Source organism: Bufo bufo, chromosome 7 (genome assembly GCF_905171765.1).
Source record: "Bufo bufo chromosome 7, aBufBuf1.1, whole genome shotgun sequence".
Lineage (NCBI taxonomy): Eukaryota > Metazoa > Chordata > Amphibia > Anura > Bufonidae > Bufo > Bufo bufo.
Window position 1 is genome coordinate 217,523,825 of NC_053395.1, and position 21,143 is coordinate 217,544,967.

The 21,143-nt window shown below is 46.2% G+C and overlaps 1 protein-coding gene across 6 annotated transcripts in view; it reads right to left on the reverse strand.

Annotated features, from left to right (window-relative positions):
* Positions 1 to 1,322: 1,322 nt before the first annotated feature.
* Positions 1,323 to 21,143, reverse strand: part of MGAT5 (alpha-1,6-mannosylglycoprotein 6-beta-N-acetylglucosaminyltransferase) — a 94,097-nt gene continuing 74,276 nt past the window's right edge. For 4 of the 6 annotated variants that reach the window (XM_040441207.1, XM_040441206.1, XM_040441210.1 and 1 more), the window contains exons 9-17: positions 21,009 to 21,143; positions 19,358 to 19,491; positions 15,616 to 15,749; positions 11,511 to 11,660; positions 7,534 to 7,680; positions 6,918 to 7,034; positions 5,165 to 5,239; positions 4,571 to 4,728; positions 3,243 to 3,441 (exon numbers count right to left, since the gene is read on the reverse strand). In XM_040441207.1, coding sequence (XP_040297141.1) covers positions 3,243 to 3,441; positions 4,571 to 4,728; positions 5,165 to 5,239; positions 6,918 to 7,034; positions 7,534 to 7,680; positions 11,511 to 11,660; positions 15,616 to 15,749; positions 19,358 to 19,491; positions 21,009 to 21,143 — 1,249 coding nt within the window. Of the gene's footprint in view, positions 3,442 to 4,570; positions 4,729 to 5,164; positions 5,240 to 6,917; positions 7,035 to 7,533; positions 7,681 to 11,510; positions 11,661 to 15,615; positions 15,750 to 19,357; positions 19,492 to 21,008 lie in introns of all 6 variants that reach the window. The other 2 variants (XR_005780602.1, XM_040441205.1) reach the window with 2 other exon arrangements.

Consider the following 21,143-nt stretch of genomic DNA (forward strand, 5'->3'; position numbering starts at 1 on the left):
CTGCAATACCAGACAATCCAAGGACCAAGGGTGGTGCTCTCTGTGGAGGAAGAAAGCAGCCATGTTTTTCTATCCTGTACAATCCCTTTAAGAAAATATGACTTATATGGCAACTTGCACACCTGGGAAAATATGCCTCGTTGAAACTATGACCTTAGGCAAAAAATACCTTGATTTATTATTTTATTTTTTTATAATGGCCTGTGAATAACGGCCATCAAAATTAGGGCAGGTCCTATTTTGTTTGTTTTCCAGTACGGACAGACAGCCCCCATACAGTGCAAGGGAGCTTTGTTTTCCCTAGGAAGCCATCTGTGAAAAAAAAAAAATAAAAAAAAAAAAAAACTGACTTTTCAGTTGTGTGAATGCATACTTACAAAGATTTTTATGTATCAGGAAATTTTTGACGATCATCCACCTCCTGCTCAATATTCAGAACACTGGCGTGGAGACCGTTGACCACGAACGTGGCAGCGCTCATTACGGCAGTGATACTGCAGAAAACTTCAGTTTGTTATATAAGTAACATTTGCAACAGAAGAAAAGTGTGCACCAGTGTCCTGTACTCTGCTGTACCGGTGACCTCTGCTGGAGATCTGAAGTAGTGCAAGCCGACGCAAGAATTTTTTTTAACTTTTTTTTTTTACATGAGCTTACAAAGGGCTGACTGGTACAAGAAGCTACTCCGCTCTAAGGGGTTGTAACTGCAGGAAGTCTTGTGTGGGCCACAGAATCCACTTGTATATGAATCCCATCATCGTTTTTTTCAGGAGCAGGGGTGGAATGGCCTATGCAAGACCAGTGTATTAATCTAAAGAAACTCTCCGGGAAATACACAGATATTTCTAGTACAAGGCCTTTAACAGGGAGAAGACCAATTTTCTGATGTGTTCTTTAAATCCTAGAGTCATGCTCTGCCCAATCGCATTATGCAATAGGTTTATCCTAGACTGTTCATTTCAATTTTGACAGGGAATCTTGCAGATGTCCCAATTTAAATGTCCATTTTCTAGGGTTACGCACCCCTTTAAATGCATCAAATCATTGAGTTTCTTAGAGCGCCGGTCAACGTTAAACATTTGTTTTTCTAAGTTGCAACAAAACAAAAATAAACACTTTTTTTTTAGACTAAGTTTGTTTGCGGCAGAGAAACATAGGTTGTTCAGTAGTCGGTGTAGTCAGGACCGCCCTCAATTAGCTCATAACTGAAAGTGACGTGTGGGGGCGGTCCTGACTACACCGACTACTGCACAACAACCACCTGAAGGCCATTTAAAAGTGAGCTATTTTGTTGGGGCCAAAAGCACAATTTTAATGAATGGATTTTTTTTATTTTTATACGCAACATGCTATAGTTCTCCAAAAGAAACATGGAGAAAAACAATTCTATATAACAGCTGGAGAAGCTCTGTCTTAATTCTTCCAGCTGCAAATGTGCTGAACGGTCCCCAAAAAAAGTATCAGAATTTTTGTGGACAGCAAAAAAACAAAAAAAAATAAAAAATATGACCGGCTGAATGAGCCCTCACTGTGCATGGCTCTGCAGCTCAGCATCATCCACTTCAATTAAGCCGAGCAGCAGTACTGCATATAACCTGTGGCCAGGTGTGGCGCTGTTTTCCGAAAAAATCCTGGACAACCTCTTTAAAAAAATTGGTCCTCAAATTTTTTTTTTTTAGCTCTTTTACAAATCCTACCTTTAGCTTTAATTTCATTAAATTACGAAAAAGTTAAAAACAAAAACAACCCCCCCAAAAAAAAAAAAACCCATAAAGCATCACCTTCGAGAAGCAAAGTAACAGCCCAACTACAAACTCACACTTCAAGTGCAAGCCTTGGCTACCCCAATCCAATACAGATGAAGCAAGTACGGTCATGCACAGTGAATCCCAAACACCAAGCCCCCGATTTATTTTGTAGCAGGCGCATGAGATTTCAGTCGCTCACCTTCACAACCAATTTTTTTCTCTCGATACATCGTAAAAAATAATAACTTTTTTTTTATATGTTTGTCTCTACATATCCTATGCAGAACTATGCATCTCCATGGTAACAGACTACATGGCGTAGTCAGAGGCTGCATTCGCACTAATCTCTATCGGTCCCCTACTTTCTAAGAGCTTACATTTGCTAGGTTAGCAGGAACTCATGGCAATACGACTGCAAGATCAGACTACACATTGTTTGTAGTCTGTTACCATAGAAACAAAGGTCTGCATAGGAGCTGTAGGCACAGAACGATGGGGGATTTTTTAATGGAGACTGAATTTCACATGCACTGGTGCAATAAAAAGGTTATTGCAAAAGCAGACCTTTCCTTTAAGCGTCGCTGAGGTTTCATGTGCCTCATACCTCAGAAGCTGAAAACCTGACAAAATGGCTCCCTTCACTTTGCAGCAAAAAGGTCAAATTACATATACTCCAAAAAAAAAACAAAAAAAAAAAAAAACATTAAATTATTATAAACTTAGAAAAATGCACACCCTCTGTCATAAATAAAAATACTCCACGTTAAATATATACATAATTATCTCACAGACATGCCCTTAAAAAAATCAATATCCTGTACAAGCTGTGTACGCATATATATATATATATATATATATATCCTCTGTAATTCTAACGCTACTGTCTCTTTAAGCACTGGCTTTGGCTACACTACCTCCATCACTAGCTAAGACAGCATTATGACCACACAACGGCTCTACGAACATTTTTTTTTGTCCCAAAGGATCCTGGGAAGAGTCAAGCGTGCCGTCATCCAATCGCCTGGCAGTGTCTGGAACCTGAAACGGGCTGGGGAGGATTTTTTTTTTTTAGCATACGGCGTCAAAATCTGACAACCACCGTTCTGCAGACCATCAGTAGCTTATCTTGTGGAGTAGTCATGCGGTAGCACACGGTTGGCTGTTTACGAGTTCCTCCACCACCTCTGCAGCATGCATGGAGGGTCGAGTACAAGACGGCGCCCTTGCGTTCCCGAGACGTCTTATCAGACGGGCCTGCTCAGTACAACAGTGGACGGTTTTGGAAATCTGCTGCGTGACCAGAGCAGAGGTGGACAGGTTCTCTCAACCATTTCAAAGTAGTCCACTGGAAAATGGCATTAGAAGAGCGTCCCTTTAAGGGTGAGACACCCGCCCATTTCCAAGAATGCCGATGTCTAAAGAGGGCAAGAAATCCTACCATACCCCGGCACCAGCGCTGAATGGATCCTATCCGGATGAGGGGGGCATGGGGTGCTATAGACAGTCCTTGCAGAGAGCCACCTGTCCCTTCATGTAGTCTCTGCAGGGACAGACCCTCCTGTGGTTGGGGTGAGACCCTGCGCAGCTGAACAACAACAGATCCCCTTGAAAGATGCATTGTTTTTTGCTCTCGTCAATTGACGGGGCCACAATGTCATTCGCAGTGTCCGATGACTGGCAGTGGATCCCGAACCTGCGGTAGAAACAAATGTAGAATTAGTAGTCGACGGACAAGTCGGTACAGAGGAGAATATACAGATGTCATCCCATCTGGTGCGCACTCTGATCATGGGGAGATCCTCAAACCCATACACCATGCAATATTCAGAGCAGCAGAAGAGGGGTGTACCGACCTTGTGAGGGGCAGTGACCTACGCAGGACTGCACAGGAACATGATGGGAGGAGGAGCATGGAGGCAAGTGGGAGGTCACATACTGAGTGTTACATAGTGGGAGGAGCAGGACAAAGCAGCACAGAGTATTTCAGAAGAGGGGTGTACTGATCTTGTGACGGGCAGTGACCTACGTGGGACTGCACAGGAACATGATGGGAGGAGAAGCATGGAGGCAAGTGGGAGGTCACATACTGAGTGTTACATAGTGGGAGGAGCAGGACAAAGCAGCACAGAGTATTTCAGAAGAGGGGTGTACTGATCTTGTGAGGGGCAGTAACCTACTCGGGACTGCACAGGAACATGGGAGGAGAAGCATGGAGGCAAGTGGGAGGTCACATACTGAGTGTTACATAGTGGGAGGAGCAGGACACAAAGCAGCACAGAGTATTTCTGAAGAGGGGTGCATTGATCTTGTGAGGGGCAGTAACCTACTCGGGACTGCACAGGAGCATGATGGGAGGAGAAGCATGGAGGCAGGTGGGAGGTTACTTACAGCAGCACAGTATTTCTGATTTTGTAGGAGGCAGTGCCCTGTACACATGTGGTGTCAGTAAGGACAGGGCTACATGTTACATGATGAGGGGAGGAATATGGAGACAAATGGGAGGCCACAAAGTAGGTGTTGGGTACACAGCAGCACATTGTATTTCAGGAAAGGAGCGTGCTGATCCCATTGGGGAGTTTTGGCCTGTCTGCTCGTGTAGCTATGATCATGAAGTCAGGGCTACATGGCATAATGGGAGCGGTATACAACAGCACAGAGTATTTCAGGAAAAAAGCAGGAAGCAGCGACAGATCCATTTATGTGATAATGCTAAGGTGGTCAGAGCTTAAATGGTCATTAACCCAAATCAGTCCTTTTAAAAGGGAGATCTATTTGTCACAAGACCACAACTCTCAACGTGCGCTGCCATTGGTTACACTTACTTGGCCAGGTCTTTGTCTTGGTTGAGATGCTGGAAGTACGAGGGCTCACAGATGAGCTGGTTCTCCTGGCACACTTGTTTGCAGGACTTACCCGGCTGTGCTAACTTCACCTGCAGGGAGCTTAATGGCGGCCACATGACCTGTCCGTGACAGAAGTCCTGCGGAGAGGGAGAGGAAGAAAAAGGACAGACGTGAAAATGCAGCCTGCAGAGACCGGCATCAGCCTACAGGTGGCAGCAAAGTTCCATATATGAAAAAGTTCTTGATGTGCGCAGTCAGGAGCACTGCATGGCCGTACAAGCTACACGAAGGCAGATCTCACGTGGATTTCTGGCCTGAATACTCACCATAATCTGCATGAATAACGAGCCACGTGATCATTGCTCTAATGATTACCGCTGGAGCCCCTGCTACCCTCAAAGCTATGCCGCTGATGCTCTACGTCTAGTGCTCACCATACGCTTCACGGTAAAATTTGGAGTTACCACCACTGACACGTAAGAGGAAATCTGAATTTGTATGACTTGCTCAACTTTCTGCCCCATAGGGAAACACGGGTGACGGGAGTGCGAATCCCTTTAAGCGCGCCCTTACCTGGTTTTCAATGAAGGCGTTCACCCTCTGCAGCATCCCTTCACATGTAAACTCGTAGGGCAGATACGGTTCATTCTGCAAGAAAGGAAAAAAAAAAAAAAACACACAAGTTAATCTGCGACATCAAGAGACGTTACTTTGGTGCGAACAGCTCAAGCGAAATGGGTTGAACGCTTGGATCTGCGCGCACGTCAGTGTACGTTACATCAAAGCGCCAGACACCTGCATCCCAATGGAGCGGCTTCTGCTTCTCGGCTAGCTACGGGGAAAGTTTTGCATAGTACAGATAGTGTGGAAATTGCGTGACCAGATATCTGTCACCATAAGGTGGTGTTAACCTCGTCCTGGGACAGGGCGCAAGGCCGACCAAAAAGTGAATTTCAGAACACGGTTAGGCCTCTTTCACACTTGCGTTGTCCGGATCCGTCGTGCACTCCATTTGCCGGAGGTGCCCGCCGGATCCGTAACACCGCAAGTGAACTGAACGCATTTGAAGACTGATCCGTCTTCAAAATGCGTTCAGTGTTACTATGGCAGCCAGGACGCTATTAAAGTCCTGATTGCCATAGTAGTGGGGAGCGGGGGAGCAGTATACTTACAGTCCGTGCGGCTCCCGGGGCGCTCCAGAATGAAGTCAGAGCGCCCCATGCGCATGGATGACGTGTCCATGCGACACGTCACCCATGCGCGTGGGGCGCCCTGACGTCACTCTGGAGCGCCCCGGGAGCCGCACGGACGGTAAGTACACTGCTCCCCCGCTCCCCACTACACTTTACCATGGCAAACAGGACTTTAGCGTCCTGGCAGCCATGGTAACCATTCAGAAAAAGCTAAACGTCGGATCCGGTAATGCGCCGAAACTACGTTTAGCTTAAGGCCGGATCCGGATTAATGCCTTTCAATGGGCATTAATTCCGGATCCGGCCTTGCGGCAAGTGTTCAGGATTTTTGACCGGAGCAAAAAGCGCAGCATGCTGCAGTATTTTCTCCGGCCAAAAAACGTTCCGTTCCAGAACTGAAGACATCCTGATGCATCCTGAACGGATTTCTCTCCATTCAGAATGCATTAGGATAATCCTGATCAGGATTCTTCCGGCATAGAGCCCCGACGACGGAACTCTATGCCGGAAGAAAAGAACAACGCAAGTGTGAAAGAGCCCTCAGGCTACTTTCAAACTCGCGTTTTGGGCGGATCAGTCATGGATCTGCAAAAACGGATCCATTACAATAATACAAGCACATGCATCAGTCATGAATTCTATTGAAAGTCAATGGGAGACTGATCAGTTTTCTATTGCGTCATAGAAAACGGATCCGTCCCCATTAACTTACATTGTGTGCCAGGACGGATCCTTTTGGCTCAGTTTCGTCAGACGGACACCAAAACGCTGCAAGAAGCCTCCAAAGCAGATCGGAGGCAAACTGACGCATTCTGAGCGGATCCTTTTCCAGTCAGAATGCGTTAGGGCAAAACTGATCCGTTTTGGACCGCTTGTGAGAGGAGCCCTGAATGGACCTCACAAACTGAAAGCCAAAACGCCAGTGTGAAAGCAGCCTTAATCTGATCACATATACATGAGCAATGTGCAACCCAGCCTGTAAAGGGCGTTTCCGCAAGAAACCGATTACAAGATCTGTTTGTGGGTTGTCGTGTTGTGCCAGGAAGTGTTGCACAAGTGGTTAAACTCCGGGGAGGGGACGCGGTGGTGTAAAGAGCAGGCGCCGCAAGAAAAAAAGAAATAAAAAATTCCACCTTCTGATTCATTATCGCCTTCACGGCCTTCTCAACTTCATCGGGGTTGTTGATGTTCACCGTCCAGACGTGAGGCTTCCCTATGTACACTTCAGCATAGGGATGCTGCGAGGTTAACTGCAACAGAAGAGATTGATAAAAGATATCAGCTGAAACAGCGCCACCCTTTTCCATGGCCTGAGTATGGTATAGCAGGGCATCCGCGGTCAAGGGAGAGCTCCAAAACCAGTCCAAGGGTGACGCAGACCACCCAACTAGAGGAGGAACCGTTCATTACAGACAGTCCATTAAATGGTTGTCCCATGACAAACGCTTATCCCCCGTCTCCCTCTGGGGGAGCGGCGGTCACAACTGCGCACACTCGCAATCTCCGCCAGTCCCATAGAGCAGACTGGAGCGGCAGCGCGCATGCGTGACCGCCATTCCACACAACCTGGGAAACATGGGTCCCCCAGCGGTCAATGCTCCCCCCCCCCCCCCCCGGACGACTGCTGGATTTTCTTTCTAGGTTCATGGCTCAATATATAAAGAACGGATTTCCTTTAGAGTGGTCGCATCCATTCCCTTTCTGTGCCCTTGCTTATATTTAGTCGCCCCTCCCCCCCCCCATACTCACCTCTCGCAGAGTCGGCTTGCCTTTAAAGAAGTCCGTATTTCGGCTGCTTTTTGGTGGGTTGAATTTGGGGTTCAAGAAAGCGCAGCCATTGGCAATGGCTTCAAGCGGGGCTGGACCTTCGTACGGGAATCCCAAGCCAACGAAAAGCTGAAATAAAAAAAATAAAAAATAAACTGCGTGATCCACTAAGCCGCACTTTTACCAGGCGGCTCGGCCCCATGTCTGCAGTCAACTTAGGGCCACGCTAGTCTTAAACTGGACGGAAAACCCCCCAGACTGGTCGCTAGGAATACACTGCCTAACGCAGAGGTCGTCAGAAGAGTCTGTAGCAAGTGGTCTGTCAATTCGTCAGCTCAAAGCTGTATTGGACACCCCCCCTGCGGTTGGCATTGACTCTCCAAAGAGGCAGCCATTGTTTGCTCTAAAAGGTACTTGACCGATTACATTTAGGAGGTTTTGGAATCACGGTCCCGTTGCCCACCATATTAACCCTTTAGCTGTCCATGTCATAAGAGCTTAACTAGCAATTCCAATGCACCCGGAAAGACTGAACTGTCCTGAAATATCGGTAAAATAGGCGACCCCCACGACATCGTGAAAAATCTCTGTGCTGCAAGCCCTTACCAATAAAAATGAAAAAATGGAAAGGTGCCATTGAATGATGTCAGGCGGCAGATCTAACATTAGGCACACGGCGCTGGTCCGGCTTATTGTGTGTAAATGCTGAACTGTGACACAGCGAGGGAACGCTCACCCACGCAAGCCTGACTGCTGCCAAAGAACATGCCAAATTATACGGAAACAGCAGGGGTCCAAGGCTGCAATCATCTGGACTCTTCAGGTTATTCAGCATGTGTCACCAAGCCTATAAATCTGTGAGCAGCTGGGCATAGAGGACATCGCATACAAAGAAAGAAGCCGGATCGCTCTCTCCGCACGAAAATAGATAACGAAAATAAGAAAAGCACAAAAAAAAAAATAATCTGCAGAAGATATCAAATGTGCACAGGAGCCCAACCTGCGGCCCTCCAGCTGTTGAAAAACTACAACTCCCATCATGCCTGGACAGCCTACAGCGATCTGTCAGCTCTGCTGTGTGGTGTAGTATAGAGGATCTGTCAGCTCTGCTGTGTGGTGTAGTATAGAGGATCTGTCAGCTCTCCTGTGTGGTGTAGTATAGAGGATCTGTCATCTCTCCTGTGTGGTGTAGTATAGAGGATCTGTCAGCTCTCCTGTGTGGTGTAGTATAGAGGATCTGTCATCTCTCCTGTGTGGTGTAGTATAGAGGATCTGTCAGCTCTCCTGTGTGGTGTAGTATAGAGGATCTGTCAGCTCTGCTGTGTAGTATAGAGGATCTGTCGGCTCTCCTGTGCGGTGTAGTATAGAGGATCTGTCAGCTCTCCTGTGTGGTGTAGTATACAGGATCTGTCGGCTCTCCTGTGTGGTGTAGTATAGAGGATCTGTCAGCTCTCCTGTGTGGTGTAGTATAGAGGATCTGTCAGCTCTCCTGTGTGGTGTAGTATAGAGGATCTGTCATCTCTCCTGTGTGGTGTAGTATAGAGGATCTGTCAGCTCTCCTGTGTGGTGTAGTATAGAGGATCTGTCGGCTCTCCTGTGTGGTGTAGTATAGAGGATCTGTCAGCTCTCCTGTGTGGTGTAGTATAGAGGATCTGTCGGCTCTCCTGTGTGGTGTAGTATAGAGGATCTGTCAGCTCTGCTGTGTGGTGTAGTATAGAGGATCTGTCGGCTCTCCTGTGTGGTGTAGTATAGAGGATCTGTCGGCTCTCCTGTGTGGTGTAGTATAGAGGATCTGTCGGCTCTCCTGTGTGGTGTAGTATAGAGGATCTGTCAGCTCTGCTGTGTGGTGTAGTATAGAGGATCTGTCAGCTCTCCTGTGTGGTGTAGTATAGAGGATCTGTCACCTCTCCTGTGCGGTGTAGTATAGAGGATCTGTCGGCTCTCCTGTGTGGTGTAGTATAGAGGATCTGTCGGCTCTCCTGTGTGGTGTAGTATAGAGGATCTGTCAGCTCTGCTGTGTGGTGTAGTATAGAGGATCTGTCGGCTCTCCTGTGTGGTGTAGTATAGAGGATCTGTCAGCTCTGCTGTGTGGTGTAGTATAGAGGATCTGTCAGCTCTCCTGTGTGGTGTAGTATAGAGGATCTGTCACCTCTCCTGTGCGGTGTAGTGTAGAAGATCTGTCAGCTCTCCTGTGTGGTGTAGTATAGAGGATCTGTCGGCTCTGCTGTGCGGTGTAGTACAGAGGATCTGTCGGCTCCCCCTTCTGGTGGCTGCAGACAGGTTTTTATCATATAACCCTATATCAATAGACAGAGTTAGGGCTCATTCAGACAGCCGTATGCTGTCTTGCGGATTAGATGTTGTCCTATTCACTTGTATCAGGACATGGCCCTATTGAATTATAGGAGCCCTTACTCTATCAGAAAACCCGATCTCCGACCTCTATAAATTATGAAGTTATTCAGCACTCTATAGTGGACTTGAAGTCCAGATGACTGGAGGCAGATTTCACGTTCAGGCTTTAAATTCCGTTATTTTAGGATCTTCCACATACAAAAATCTCAGTTTACATTTTGGTATAAATGGGTCTTTGATGCGTAAATCCTGCCTCTTAAAGAGATTACGTGCTGACAGTGCCAGTAATATTTACCCCTCCAACGCTCCAGGGAAATTGATATTTTGGTTTCAGGGTGAACGCGGAGATAGGATCTGCTTGCTTAGCACTTCAGGGTATTAGGAGAGTAAATACAGGGGATTAGTGCAGAACCGGGAAGTACTAATACTCTTATTATTCCAGCTGCTCTTCAGTGAACAGGACAAAGCCGACATGAACTCACCGAGCCACAGAACATACCGCCCGAGGTGTGCGCATTAATACAAGGAAAGCGCCTTATGGCAACTGCTCAAAAAGCCAATGAAAAATGTTTTTTTATGGGGGGGGGGGTTCTTAAAGAAGGAGGAGAAGTCAATCTGCATAAAGGATAGGTCAATAATACAATGTGCAGTTGGGTCCACTAGGGGTGGACCTAGCCATTCTGTAGAAACGTATGGGGAAAACCTTCAGAAAGACCAGGAGACCCCCGGCGGCGGCCAGCCAGTCCAACCTTCTGCATTTTGAATGAGAATTCCGATGTATTTAGCTGATCCATTTGCGCCATCCTGCAACTTTTACTATAAGATTTCCTACTCTAACATTTCACAGATTAAATCTCCATAGAAAGTGAAGCCTTAAATAATTTGATTACATTTTTTGTAAATCTAACTCTTTACCTCCACAGCGGTAGACCACCATAGAAACCGTGTAAATGGCCCAATCACACGCAACGATGATTCGCTGATTGATTGTTCGTACGACCGTTCACTCCCGATCAGTGCCCATTGTAAATATGTTCGCTGATAAAAACGCATGCACTCATTTGTCATTGAATGCATAACAATTACCCCGGACATACTAACGACGACTGATGGAAGTAATTCGTGATCAGGGCTCCTTCCAGGGAGATGAATTGCCCATGTAGATGGGCCTGGACTGTATACATGTCAACTGGACACCCAGAATGCTCTGCACTTTCCCAGCATTTTACATTAGATTCCCTTTAAATACGTTAAAGGGATTGTCTCCTCTCAGACAATATACTAGCGATATGCCCTCGTCATAGGTGCGGGTCCCACCACTGGGAAAGGAGCCCCGAAAGTGGTGGAGGGCGCATTCGCAGCCACCCTCTATTTATTTTCTATGGGGCCGCCGAAAATAGCAGAGCGCGGGCCCATAGAAAAAAGAAGCGCCCTCCACCACTTTTGAGGCTCCATTCTCGATATAGGTTGGGACCCGCACCTATAAGACAACGGGGATATATCCTAGCAATATGCCCCCATTGTCTGATGAGACGTCCCCTTTAATTTGCACATCAATATAAACGGATTTCCATATATGAGCAAATCGGAGGCAGCAGACTCACTGTGGTCTCTCGAAGCAGGAACTGCAGGTCCCGTCCGCTGAGTATACCGTGATTCTGCACGTAATTGGGCATGTGGACTGTACCCTTCTCGTGGACGGTGCCGTGTACTTCCATGAAGGTGTGGATGATGTCCAGATACGTATTCTTGTCCTGCAGAAAACACAGCAGTAAGTCAAGTGCAGCCGGCGGCCTGTATGCAGGTGACCGATGAGCGATGTGCCCCTTCTATAGGCATCCTACAAATCCGCCCACTGCAGAAATGAAGGGGCACTGGGCTCAGCTAAACACCTGCCCGTTTAGTGATCGGATGGGGTCCTAGCACCCCGACCCCAGCTATGCCATGTCTTGTGTGCCCTGGGTGGTACAGCATTGTGGCAGGACGGAGGCACACAAGAGAAACGGAATCTGCCAGGCAAGCACCCGCTGTTCCCGTAAATACCCAGTGCGAGGAAAAGGATTAATGAAAAGGTATTCCAGGGGAAAAGCAATCCGCTACCAACCCACACTACACCGTACAATAGCAGAGTCAGGATCGCTCCAGCCTACGTGAACCAGACAATACGGCCGCGTGACGAAGCAGAATCCTAAATCCTACAAGTGGTTTTCAGGGGCTTAAGCCGTTTACAACTTCTACTCAAAGTCATCCCAGATGTCATAAATCCTGACTATTACTACAAGCAGCTGCGGTGTACACCGACACAGATCACAGCGCGGTACAGACGGGGGTCACCGCTTTATTGTATATTAGTCTTAATAATCCTCTGCGAGCTAGACAGCACAAATCTCTTCTCCTGATAGTTTGTTACAATGTATTAGTGCAGAAAAAATATATGTCTTTGCTGTCAGTGAATGGACGTCCAGAGGCCGGAAACCTGCATGGACCCAATAATGCTCGAATGTGAATCAGTCTAAGCCAGGCATCCACAAACTGCGGCCCTCCAGCTGTTGCAAAACTACAACTCCCAGCATGCCCGAACAGCCTACAGGTATCAGCCTACAGCAGGGCATTGTGGGAGTTATAGTTTTTCAACAGCTGGAGGGCCGCAGTTTGAGGATGCCTGGTCTAAGCCTTTGATCGCCAGATGCTGAAAACACTACAACCCCCATCAATGCTCTAATAGCCCCATAGGCCGTCAGGGCATGATGGGAGTTCGCCCACACACAACAGATGTTGCTAAACTACAACTCCCCGCATGCACATGTGCTTAGCTATTCTCAAAATCTCCATACAAGTGAATGGAGCATGTTGGGAGTTGTAGTTTCACAATAGCCTGACCCCTAGTCTAAACATTACGTATCTGTCTCATGCCTTGTGGTCTGCTACAATGTATCACTGCATGTAAAATGTATCAGCTGGGAACACAGGATTATTCAGCTCAGGGAGGAATCTCTACATTGGATACAATTGTAACAAACCCTCAGCTGTAACAGCCATTTGGTCTAGAAACATAGAATGTGTCGACAGATAAGAACCATTTGGCCCATCCAGTCTGCCCAATATACTAAATACTATGAATAGTCCCTGGCCCTATCTTATATGAAGGATGGCCTTATGCCTATCCCATGCATGCTTAAACTCCTCCACTGTATTTGCAGCTACCACTTCTGCAGGAAGGCTATTCCATGCATCCACTACTCTCTCAGTAAAGTAATACTTCCTTATATTACTTTTAAACCTTTGCCCCTCTAATTTAAAACTATGTCCTCTTGTAGCAGATTTTCCTTCTTTTAAATATTCTCTCCTCTTTTACCTTGTTGATTCCCTTTATGTATAAAGGTGTGCTTTTGGTGGGGTTTGAACTAATGGATGACACTTATGGGGTAAATCTGTGGATGACACTGTTATGGGGGCATCTGTGGATGGCACTGGTCTCTAGGTGTAAATAAGAAGGTTCTCACTCACTGACAACAAGTAGAGATATTAGAAAACTGATTAATTCAAAATTAAAAAGTCCCCATGTTGTTAAGACGTTAATGAAAACACGACAACAATATCGCTCCGGTGCGGTCTATGTATTGGGGTCACGTTCCAACAAGCCTAGGACGGCCGCGAAGTCCCCTAGGTCACCTTCACACAACGTAAGCCTCTGCAGTTTAACCAAGATCATATGCTCTGGACCACAGCGAAGGAAGGAAATGAATACGCATCGACTTCATCGAGCGGGTGGCTCAGTGACAGCGCCATATGGAGAACAGCTTAAGGCTCCACCGTTATCCCTCGCTCGTTTTCGCAAAATACTAAAGAACGAGTGTCAACTATTTAACCATGCAAAAAAGTGTGCAAGCCGCTCGCAAAGGAAATCCATATAATCCCAATTCTCTCTGCCAAGAGGTGAGTTTCTTGCCGAAAACAATCTCGTGGGGTGGTCCAGATGGCGACACTATTTAGGATATTTCACCTCTGCTAAATATAGCGTTCGTTCCTCTGCCGCACACCCCGAGGAAAGGCAGCGGATAACAGACTACGTAACCTGCTATTGCCTTAAAGGGCCACATCCATGGGCTTTATTATAACGCTCCCACCGCCATTTTGCTATAACAGCCTCCGCGTGTCCAACTGGCAAATCCGCTATTCTTTATGAGAAGAGAGCTACCGTTTTGGGTATACAGCAACTCCGCTGGCCTGTGCGTCTCTAAAGTAATCATGTAGTCAAGTTACGTCCAATCCCTCTTCCTGCTAAGAGTAATCCGTGACTGCAGGATCAGACTACACATGATCTGTAACCATGGAGACACATAGGTCTGCATAGGAACTGTATACACCAAACGGTGGAAGATTTTAAAATCAAAACTATTTGCAATGCATTACATGACAAGTGGATATCAGAAGTGCCCCTAGCCTTCAAGGCTTTTCTTTAATGGAACCAAGAGCCAAACCATCAAGAGCAACCCCCAGACCACAATCCCGCCACCGAACACTTTCTGTACCGATATAAGCGGTAAATTATTGCCAGGCATACAATAATCCCAGATCGGAACGCAAATGGCGAACATGTTACAATGCATCAGTGCAGGTACTAATATGGCTACTTTCACATCTGCGTTTTGGTTTCTCGTTTTGAGATCCGCCAGAGGATCTCAAAACCGGACCAACGCGGTTCTCTCTGATTTAACACATCAGGATGCACCCGTTCTGTCAGGATGTGCTAAATCAGAATGGAAAAAAATAATAATAAATAAATAAAACAATGCAAGTCAATGGGTGACAGATCTGTTTTTAACCTAAAAAATAAAACTGATCTGGACCATTGACTTGCATTGTCTTTAGTGGCCGATCTCGTTTGTTCCGTTTCGATGACTGGACACAAAACCGCAGCCTGCAGCAGTTGTGTGTCCGGTCCCGGAACGGAAGAGACATCCTGAACGGAGCATACCCCATTCACAATACATTGGCCCTAAAAACGGATCTCAAAACAGGAATGACGTGAAAGTGGCCTTAACTGTTTAGCTCCCAGAGGACCGTTTCTACCAGAGACATTATAGCGAACCCTCAGCTGTGAATAATCCGGAGGGGATTTCAGCTTCTGGGTGTAAACATCACCACCATTCACTGACATTAAACGGAGATCCTAATTGGAGGGATTGAACCCACAGCTCATTAGAAAGCTGTGGAACTAATAAAGTCCATTTAGGCCCAAGCTATACATTTATACACACACAGGCCCCCATTCCTCGACTGATACTAAAAGAAGAAGAGTACCCCTTTCAAGCATTGGGATCGGTATACCTGCGGTTTAGCCGTCTAGACTGTTTGTATCCAGTGAATTAGTGAAAAGTGTTATAGCCCGGAATGCCCCTTTAAGAAAGTCTGGCTCCTCTTTAATTGGGGCTAGCTCTTTGGCGCCATGTGACATTTTCTTGTATACGCCGTTCTGCCGCACATCACTATATAAAGTCCAGCAGTCAAATCCCTACACACACACACACAAAGTCAGCCCCCTCCCTAATAAATGTTTTTCCGGGGGTCTTCCCAGAAATCAGCCCCTCGCCCTATACACGGGGGCCAGATGCTAAACACTTGGCACTCTCGCTCGTTCTATTAAAAACCTCTGAAAAGCCACAGGAGCTGCAAGGACTAAACTCATTAAAATGAAAATCCACCTACCTTCCAGAAATTGTCGACTTTCCCGTAGACGAGCGACTGGTTCTGGCGTTTGATGTCGTTCATGTGTCTGATGTCGCTGGCATTGAGATGCTGCTCAACCACGAACCCCAGGAAGCTGTTGTCAGGTGTGTGAGCTGTACCCCGGGGAACAGAGGAGACACAGAGCAGTGAATATCAAGGACGTTTATTCCGCTCTACGGGGAATCTCGCAGCAAAACGTTTTAGCATTTCATTTGTCTTTGAACGCCATCAAGAGCGTAGCACAGACTCTACAAGAACAGCGGAGACGTCTTGTCATAATGTAACTGCCGCAATACACGGCACAGATTATTATATATATATATATATATATATATATATATATATAAAAATCTCAGTGTAAGTGCCAGCGACTGCTGTACCACAACATTCCTCCAGCAGGGGGCAGTACACAGAGACGAGAGATGAGAGTGGTGGCCTGAATGAATTGGTTGGCCCTCTGCCCTAAATCGGTTGGCAGTGGATATCAGAGGGGAGCTGGATCCGGCAGTCATCTACGGTAATATCTATGGTAATGGCATGACCTCACACTGCCCCAGAATTAAAAGCATAGGCTATCACTTCCCCCTAGTAGTCATTGTCTCCTGCTTACCCCAAAAGTAACAGCATAGGCTATAACTTCCTGCTAGTAGTCACTGCATAGTCTCCCACTTTCCCCAGTAGTAACAGCATAGCCTCCGATTTCCCCCCTTGTCAAAGCAACATCTCCCACTTACCCCAAAATGAAAGCATAGGCTATCATTCCCCCTAGCAGTCAAAGCATAGTCCCCCACTTTCTCCAGTAGTAACAGCATGAAGTTTCCCACTTTCCCAGTGTTACAGCGCGGTTTCCCCCTTGTAGTCACAGCATAGTTTCCCACTGTCCCGATGGTCAAAGCATGACCTCACACTGCCCCAGAATTAAAAGCATAGGCTATCACTTCCCCCTAGTAGTCATCGTCTCCCGCTTACCCCAAAAGTAACAGCATAGGCTATAATTTCCCGCTAGTAGTCACCACATAGTCTCCCACCTTCCCCAGTAGTAACAGCATAGCCTCGCCTCCTATTTCCCCCCTTGTCAAAGCAATGTCTCCCACTTAGCCCAAAATGACAGCATAGGCTATCATTCCCCCTAGCAGTCAAAGCATAGTCTCCCACTTTCTGCAGTAGTAACAGCATAGTCTCCTACTTCCCCCATAGTCAAAGCATAGTCTCCCAATTACCCCAAAAGAAACAGCTCAGGCTATCACTTCCCCCCTAGTAGTCACATTTATGTCTACCACTTCCTCTAGAATTAAAAAAATATAGTCCATCACTTCCACAGTAGCCCCTGCATGGTCTCACTTCCCCCAGTAGTTACAGAATTGTGTCCCACTGCCAATAGTCTTAGCACTGTCTTATTACCCCAGTAGCGACCATATCTTCCCCACTCTAACCAGCAGTCCCAGCATTGTCTCCCACTCCAGCTCTATTAGTCAATGCAGCACACCTACCCCCTCCCCAGCAGTGACAGCATGTTCCTGAACTTCCAATAGTCAGAGCAGACTCCCCAGAAGCCACCATATATTACGCTAATTGTAATCAGTACACAGCCCCCCTACCTTTACCCTCCAGTACTCGCAGCACCAACCCTGACCCCCACTAGTCACAGCAGTATTTTTTTCCTAGATCACTCCCTAACAAATAAGGTGATGTCCATTTTACCTGGTATCGGATTACTGTCCAGCAATAAAAATCTATACTTCTATTCCTAACCTGTGCACAACTTCCCCATCATCTACTCGTAACCGACGGGAAGCCTCCGCTCCTCTCTGTGGCTGCGGTTATTGTGTGTGGGAAGGTCAAAACGGAGGAAATAAATCCCGCTATTCCCGCTTTTATGATGAAATGAAAGAAAATGCTTTCAATTGTCAGTTGGTATTAATTTTCGGCTGTCAGTGCTGCAGGCAGGTTTCCCGTGACCTCAGGAGGACGGGGGAATATATATTTCAAGGGTAAATTGTACTTTAACAAGTTTTCAGAAAAATGAATCACTGGCCAGAGAGCTCGCGAGTCTCAGGCGGGGAACGCTGCAGAATATTAATAACGTTTCTCCATCTACTCGTCCATATCGGTTATGGAAAAAAAAATATATATATATATATATATATATATCTCCTGTCAGTTAGAGACAGAATATTAAGATATGAAAAGGCTAAAAAAAAATTCAAAAGATTGTACATAGACAACAAATGGAAAAAAAAACCACAAAAAAACTATGAAGAACCAGCAGGGCGCACAGAAGAGGATAAAAGACTAAACTTTGTGCCCCCCCAACTACTTTGCCAGTCTGTTTTCATGCCCTTGGTGTGACCATTGGGCCAATTCTGCACCCCTGCGATTGCTGACAATCTAGTTCCTCTGGGGAGGGGAGGCCTGCACCAACAGCAAAGGGGATAGGATGAAGCCGAGCCCCTCCATCAAAGAGCCTCTTGGAGGTCTCTAAGGTACACACATCACTGACACAGAAGGCCCATAGAGATTAACGAAGTGGCACTAGACACGTGCAAACATCGCTTCACCCGCTCGGGACCCTGTTGGGGGACCCACCAATCAGATATTTATCACTTAATCACGTGATAACCTCTTGTTATGATGCAACAAGGTCTGCAAAACTATTTTTTTTAAAAGCCCCCCCAACCACCATCATTAATTTTTCCATTGTACACAATCCCTTAAAGAGCCACTACACCTAATAAATGAGGATTATATTTCAAACTCCACATCAGGTCTGATTCAACAGGCTTCACACTGAGTATACGTGACCTGCCGGGATCCTAAGGCTTTATCATTTTAGGGTGAGGATCCAATGTCCTGGTTGTTGCTACCTCGTCTGATGTCTCCGGCTTCTGTGTCTATATAAACTGAAGACAAATCCATAAAACGAGCAGCGGGGATCAATAAGCAATTTGGATTCACTTAGCTGATGTTTTCACCGTCGATTGGAAACTACAGTACTTCATTAAAATTAATGTATTAAAAAGGCGGCAAAGAATCAGGACGGCTCCCCTAGGATAAGGGCTTTGTATCACATAAACTCGTTCTCCAGAGGAGTCTGTGTCACCTGCTTAAATTATAATCCTGGCCACGGAGCAGGAGCTTACTGCTTTCAATAGGATTGTGTGGATGGCTTTAACTTAAAAAGTGGTTCCACAGCAAAAATTTCACCAAAATGTGATCACCATGGCAACAAGACGGAGAAAAGGCATGGTTCTGCCAAGTCTCCTTGTCCAATACGACTCTGAGCTGAAGATATGATACAGACTGGTTGGTAAAGACACAAAGCCTGATAAGCCCATTAAAAATAAATAAAAAAATAAAGAATTTAGGCAGCATACCCTTAGCAACCAGACTCAGCTCAACCAGCTGAACTTAGAAAGATTGATAGACACCGCGAACACTGAACACGGCCATCTTCCAGCCCGCTTTATCAATCCGATTTCGCTAATGCATTTCAGTTATTAAATCTGCAATATCTATACAACTAGATCTAAAGCTCTATAGAAAACCACTTTAGTACTGTGGAAGCCTCAAAAACAGCCTAGCAATAACTATACTGAGCAAAGCAGTCTAGCAGGAAACACCCCAATCTGCTGCCTGCCGTATTAGTCAGATTTTTCTAATTCAATTCAGGTTATTAAATGAGCAATATCTATAATATCTATAACAAAATAAAGAAACTTACGGAACATGGTGTAAAACTGTTGAGGGTTCAGATTCCACTTCCCCCATGGAGTTTTGTGTCCTTTCGACTGCGCATAGTGAGCATGATTAAATTCTGGTTCCGTCCCAAATGAGTCCAGAACTCTGAGCATACACCTGACAAATGCAAAAAAAAAAAATATATATATATCTATATTGGTGCACGTGCTTAACTGTATTTTATGACACTCTCCACCGTTACCCATGTAACAATCTCCTCCATCAGTGCCCCCTATAGAGGAAGGACGCTATAACCGTGATCTATTCTGTACTAAAAAAACAAATGCCGGACATTCAGACCTTCTGGATTACAGAATGCCAGATTACTGGGATCATGTAAAAGTAGTCAATCATCCCAAATAGTTGATAATCAACACTATAAGGATTAAATTAACAATTGATAAAAATAAAAAAGTACAATTCCTTTAATATGGCATCTATGAGAAGACAGGCGCCAAATTAGAAGATACAATGAAATGGGTCACCATTGCAAAAATTGCATCCGCTATGAAATTATGCTATGCTTAGCGTTAAAGTATTCTCCCCCCCCCCCCCATACAAATGATATTTATCACCTATCCACCAGGATAAATGACCAATGCCTGATCACTGAGGGGCCCATGGATGATTAGACCAGGGGTCCCTTTAAGGGGGCATGAAGCTGTTCTAGCACGCCAAGCACTTCTACCCCTGGATTTCTATGAGCTGCAGAAGCAGTGGAAGGAAATAGACAGAGATGTCAAGACACCGACAGCTACTGCAGAGGAGGCCGACAGGGCAGGTCACCTCTCATCAGACCAAGATTCCTGCCGGCATCAAAAGGAGATTCTTTGGATTTAAAGGGAATGACAGAACTCTGGTAGATTATACCTGTGCTCATACCATCGATAACTGCCAAAGACTTCCTCCAAATCTACCGTTAGAAAACCACTTCTGCCATGTATGAGGAACTGAAGGCCGAGGCAGAAGTGAATTGTGACAGGAGCGAGCTCATGATTTTCTGCAAAACTTTGTAATGTACTTCATGTCTCAACTTCCTCTTGCTGTCAGTGAATGAGAACACTGTTTAAATTCATAGGCAGTAAAACCTGTACATCGCTTGTCCTGCTCTCAGCTGAGAAGTCAATACCACTGCATCCAGTCTAGATATTGCTCTAGGACAGGGTCCGGCACTCCAGTTGTGAAACTACAACTTCCAGCATGCTCTATGCACTTCTACGAGAGGTCTCAGAACAGCCATGCAAGCGTGCACGATGGGGGTCGTAGTTTCGCCACAGCTGGAGTGCTGAAGGCGGCTGATCCCTGCTCTATGAGCTAAACAGCCGGGACCCCAGACTGACACACTGTAGCAAACTAGCAGCAGCACACAGAGCACTGTCTAGACCAGATACAATTGTGACGAATGCTCAGCTGAGAGAAGACCTAGCCACGTGCAAGTTTACAGACTCCACATGACTGACAACCCCCCCCCCCCCCCCCAAAAGTAGACTAGTACAAGCATTCATCCCATCAGCATTGGCCTCCTACATTGGGTGCTCAATGTCAGGGTGAAGCAGATACAGCAATGTGGCTTCTCCTCTACTAAATAAAGACTTCTAACCGGTAATGAGGAACATCTCAGGCTCCATACTTACTGATAGTGAACCCAGGATGGACCAAGGGTCTTCTTGAACTGCGCAAGTCCCACGATGTCTATGTAGATGAGTTCCACCACCCTGTCTCCTTGGGTAGGACATCCCGATCTGTTCCCCACCACTTTCTTCATGATC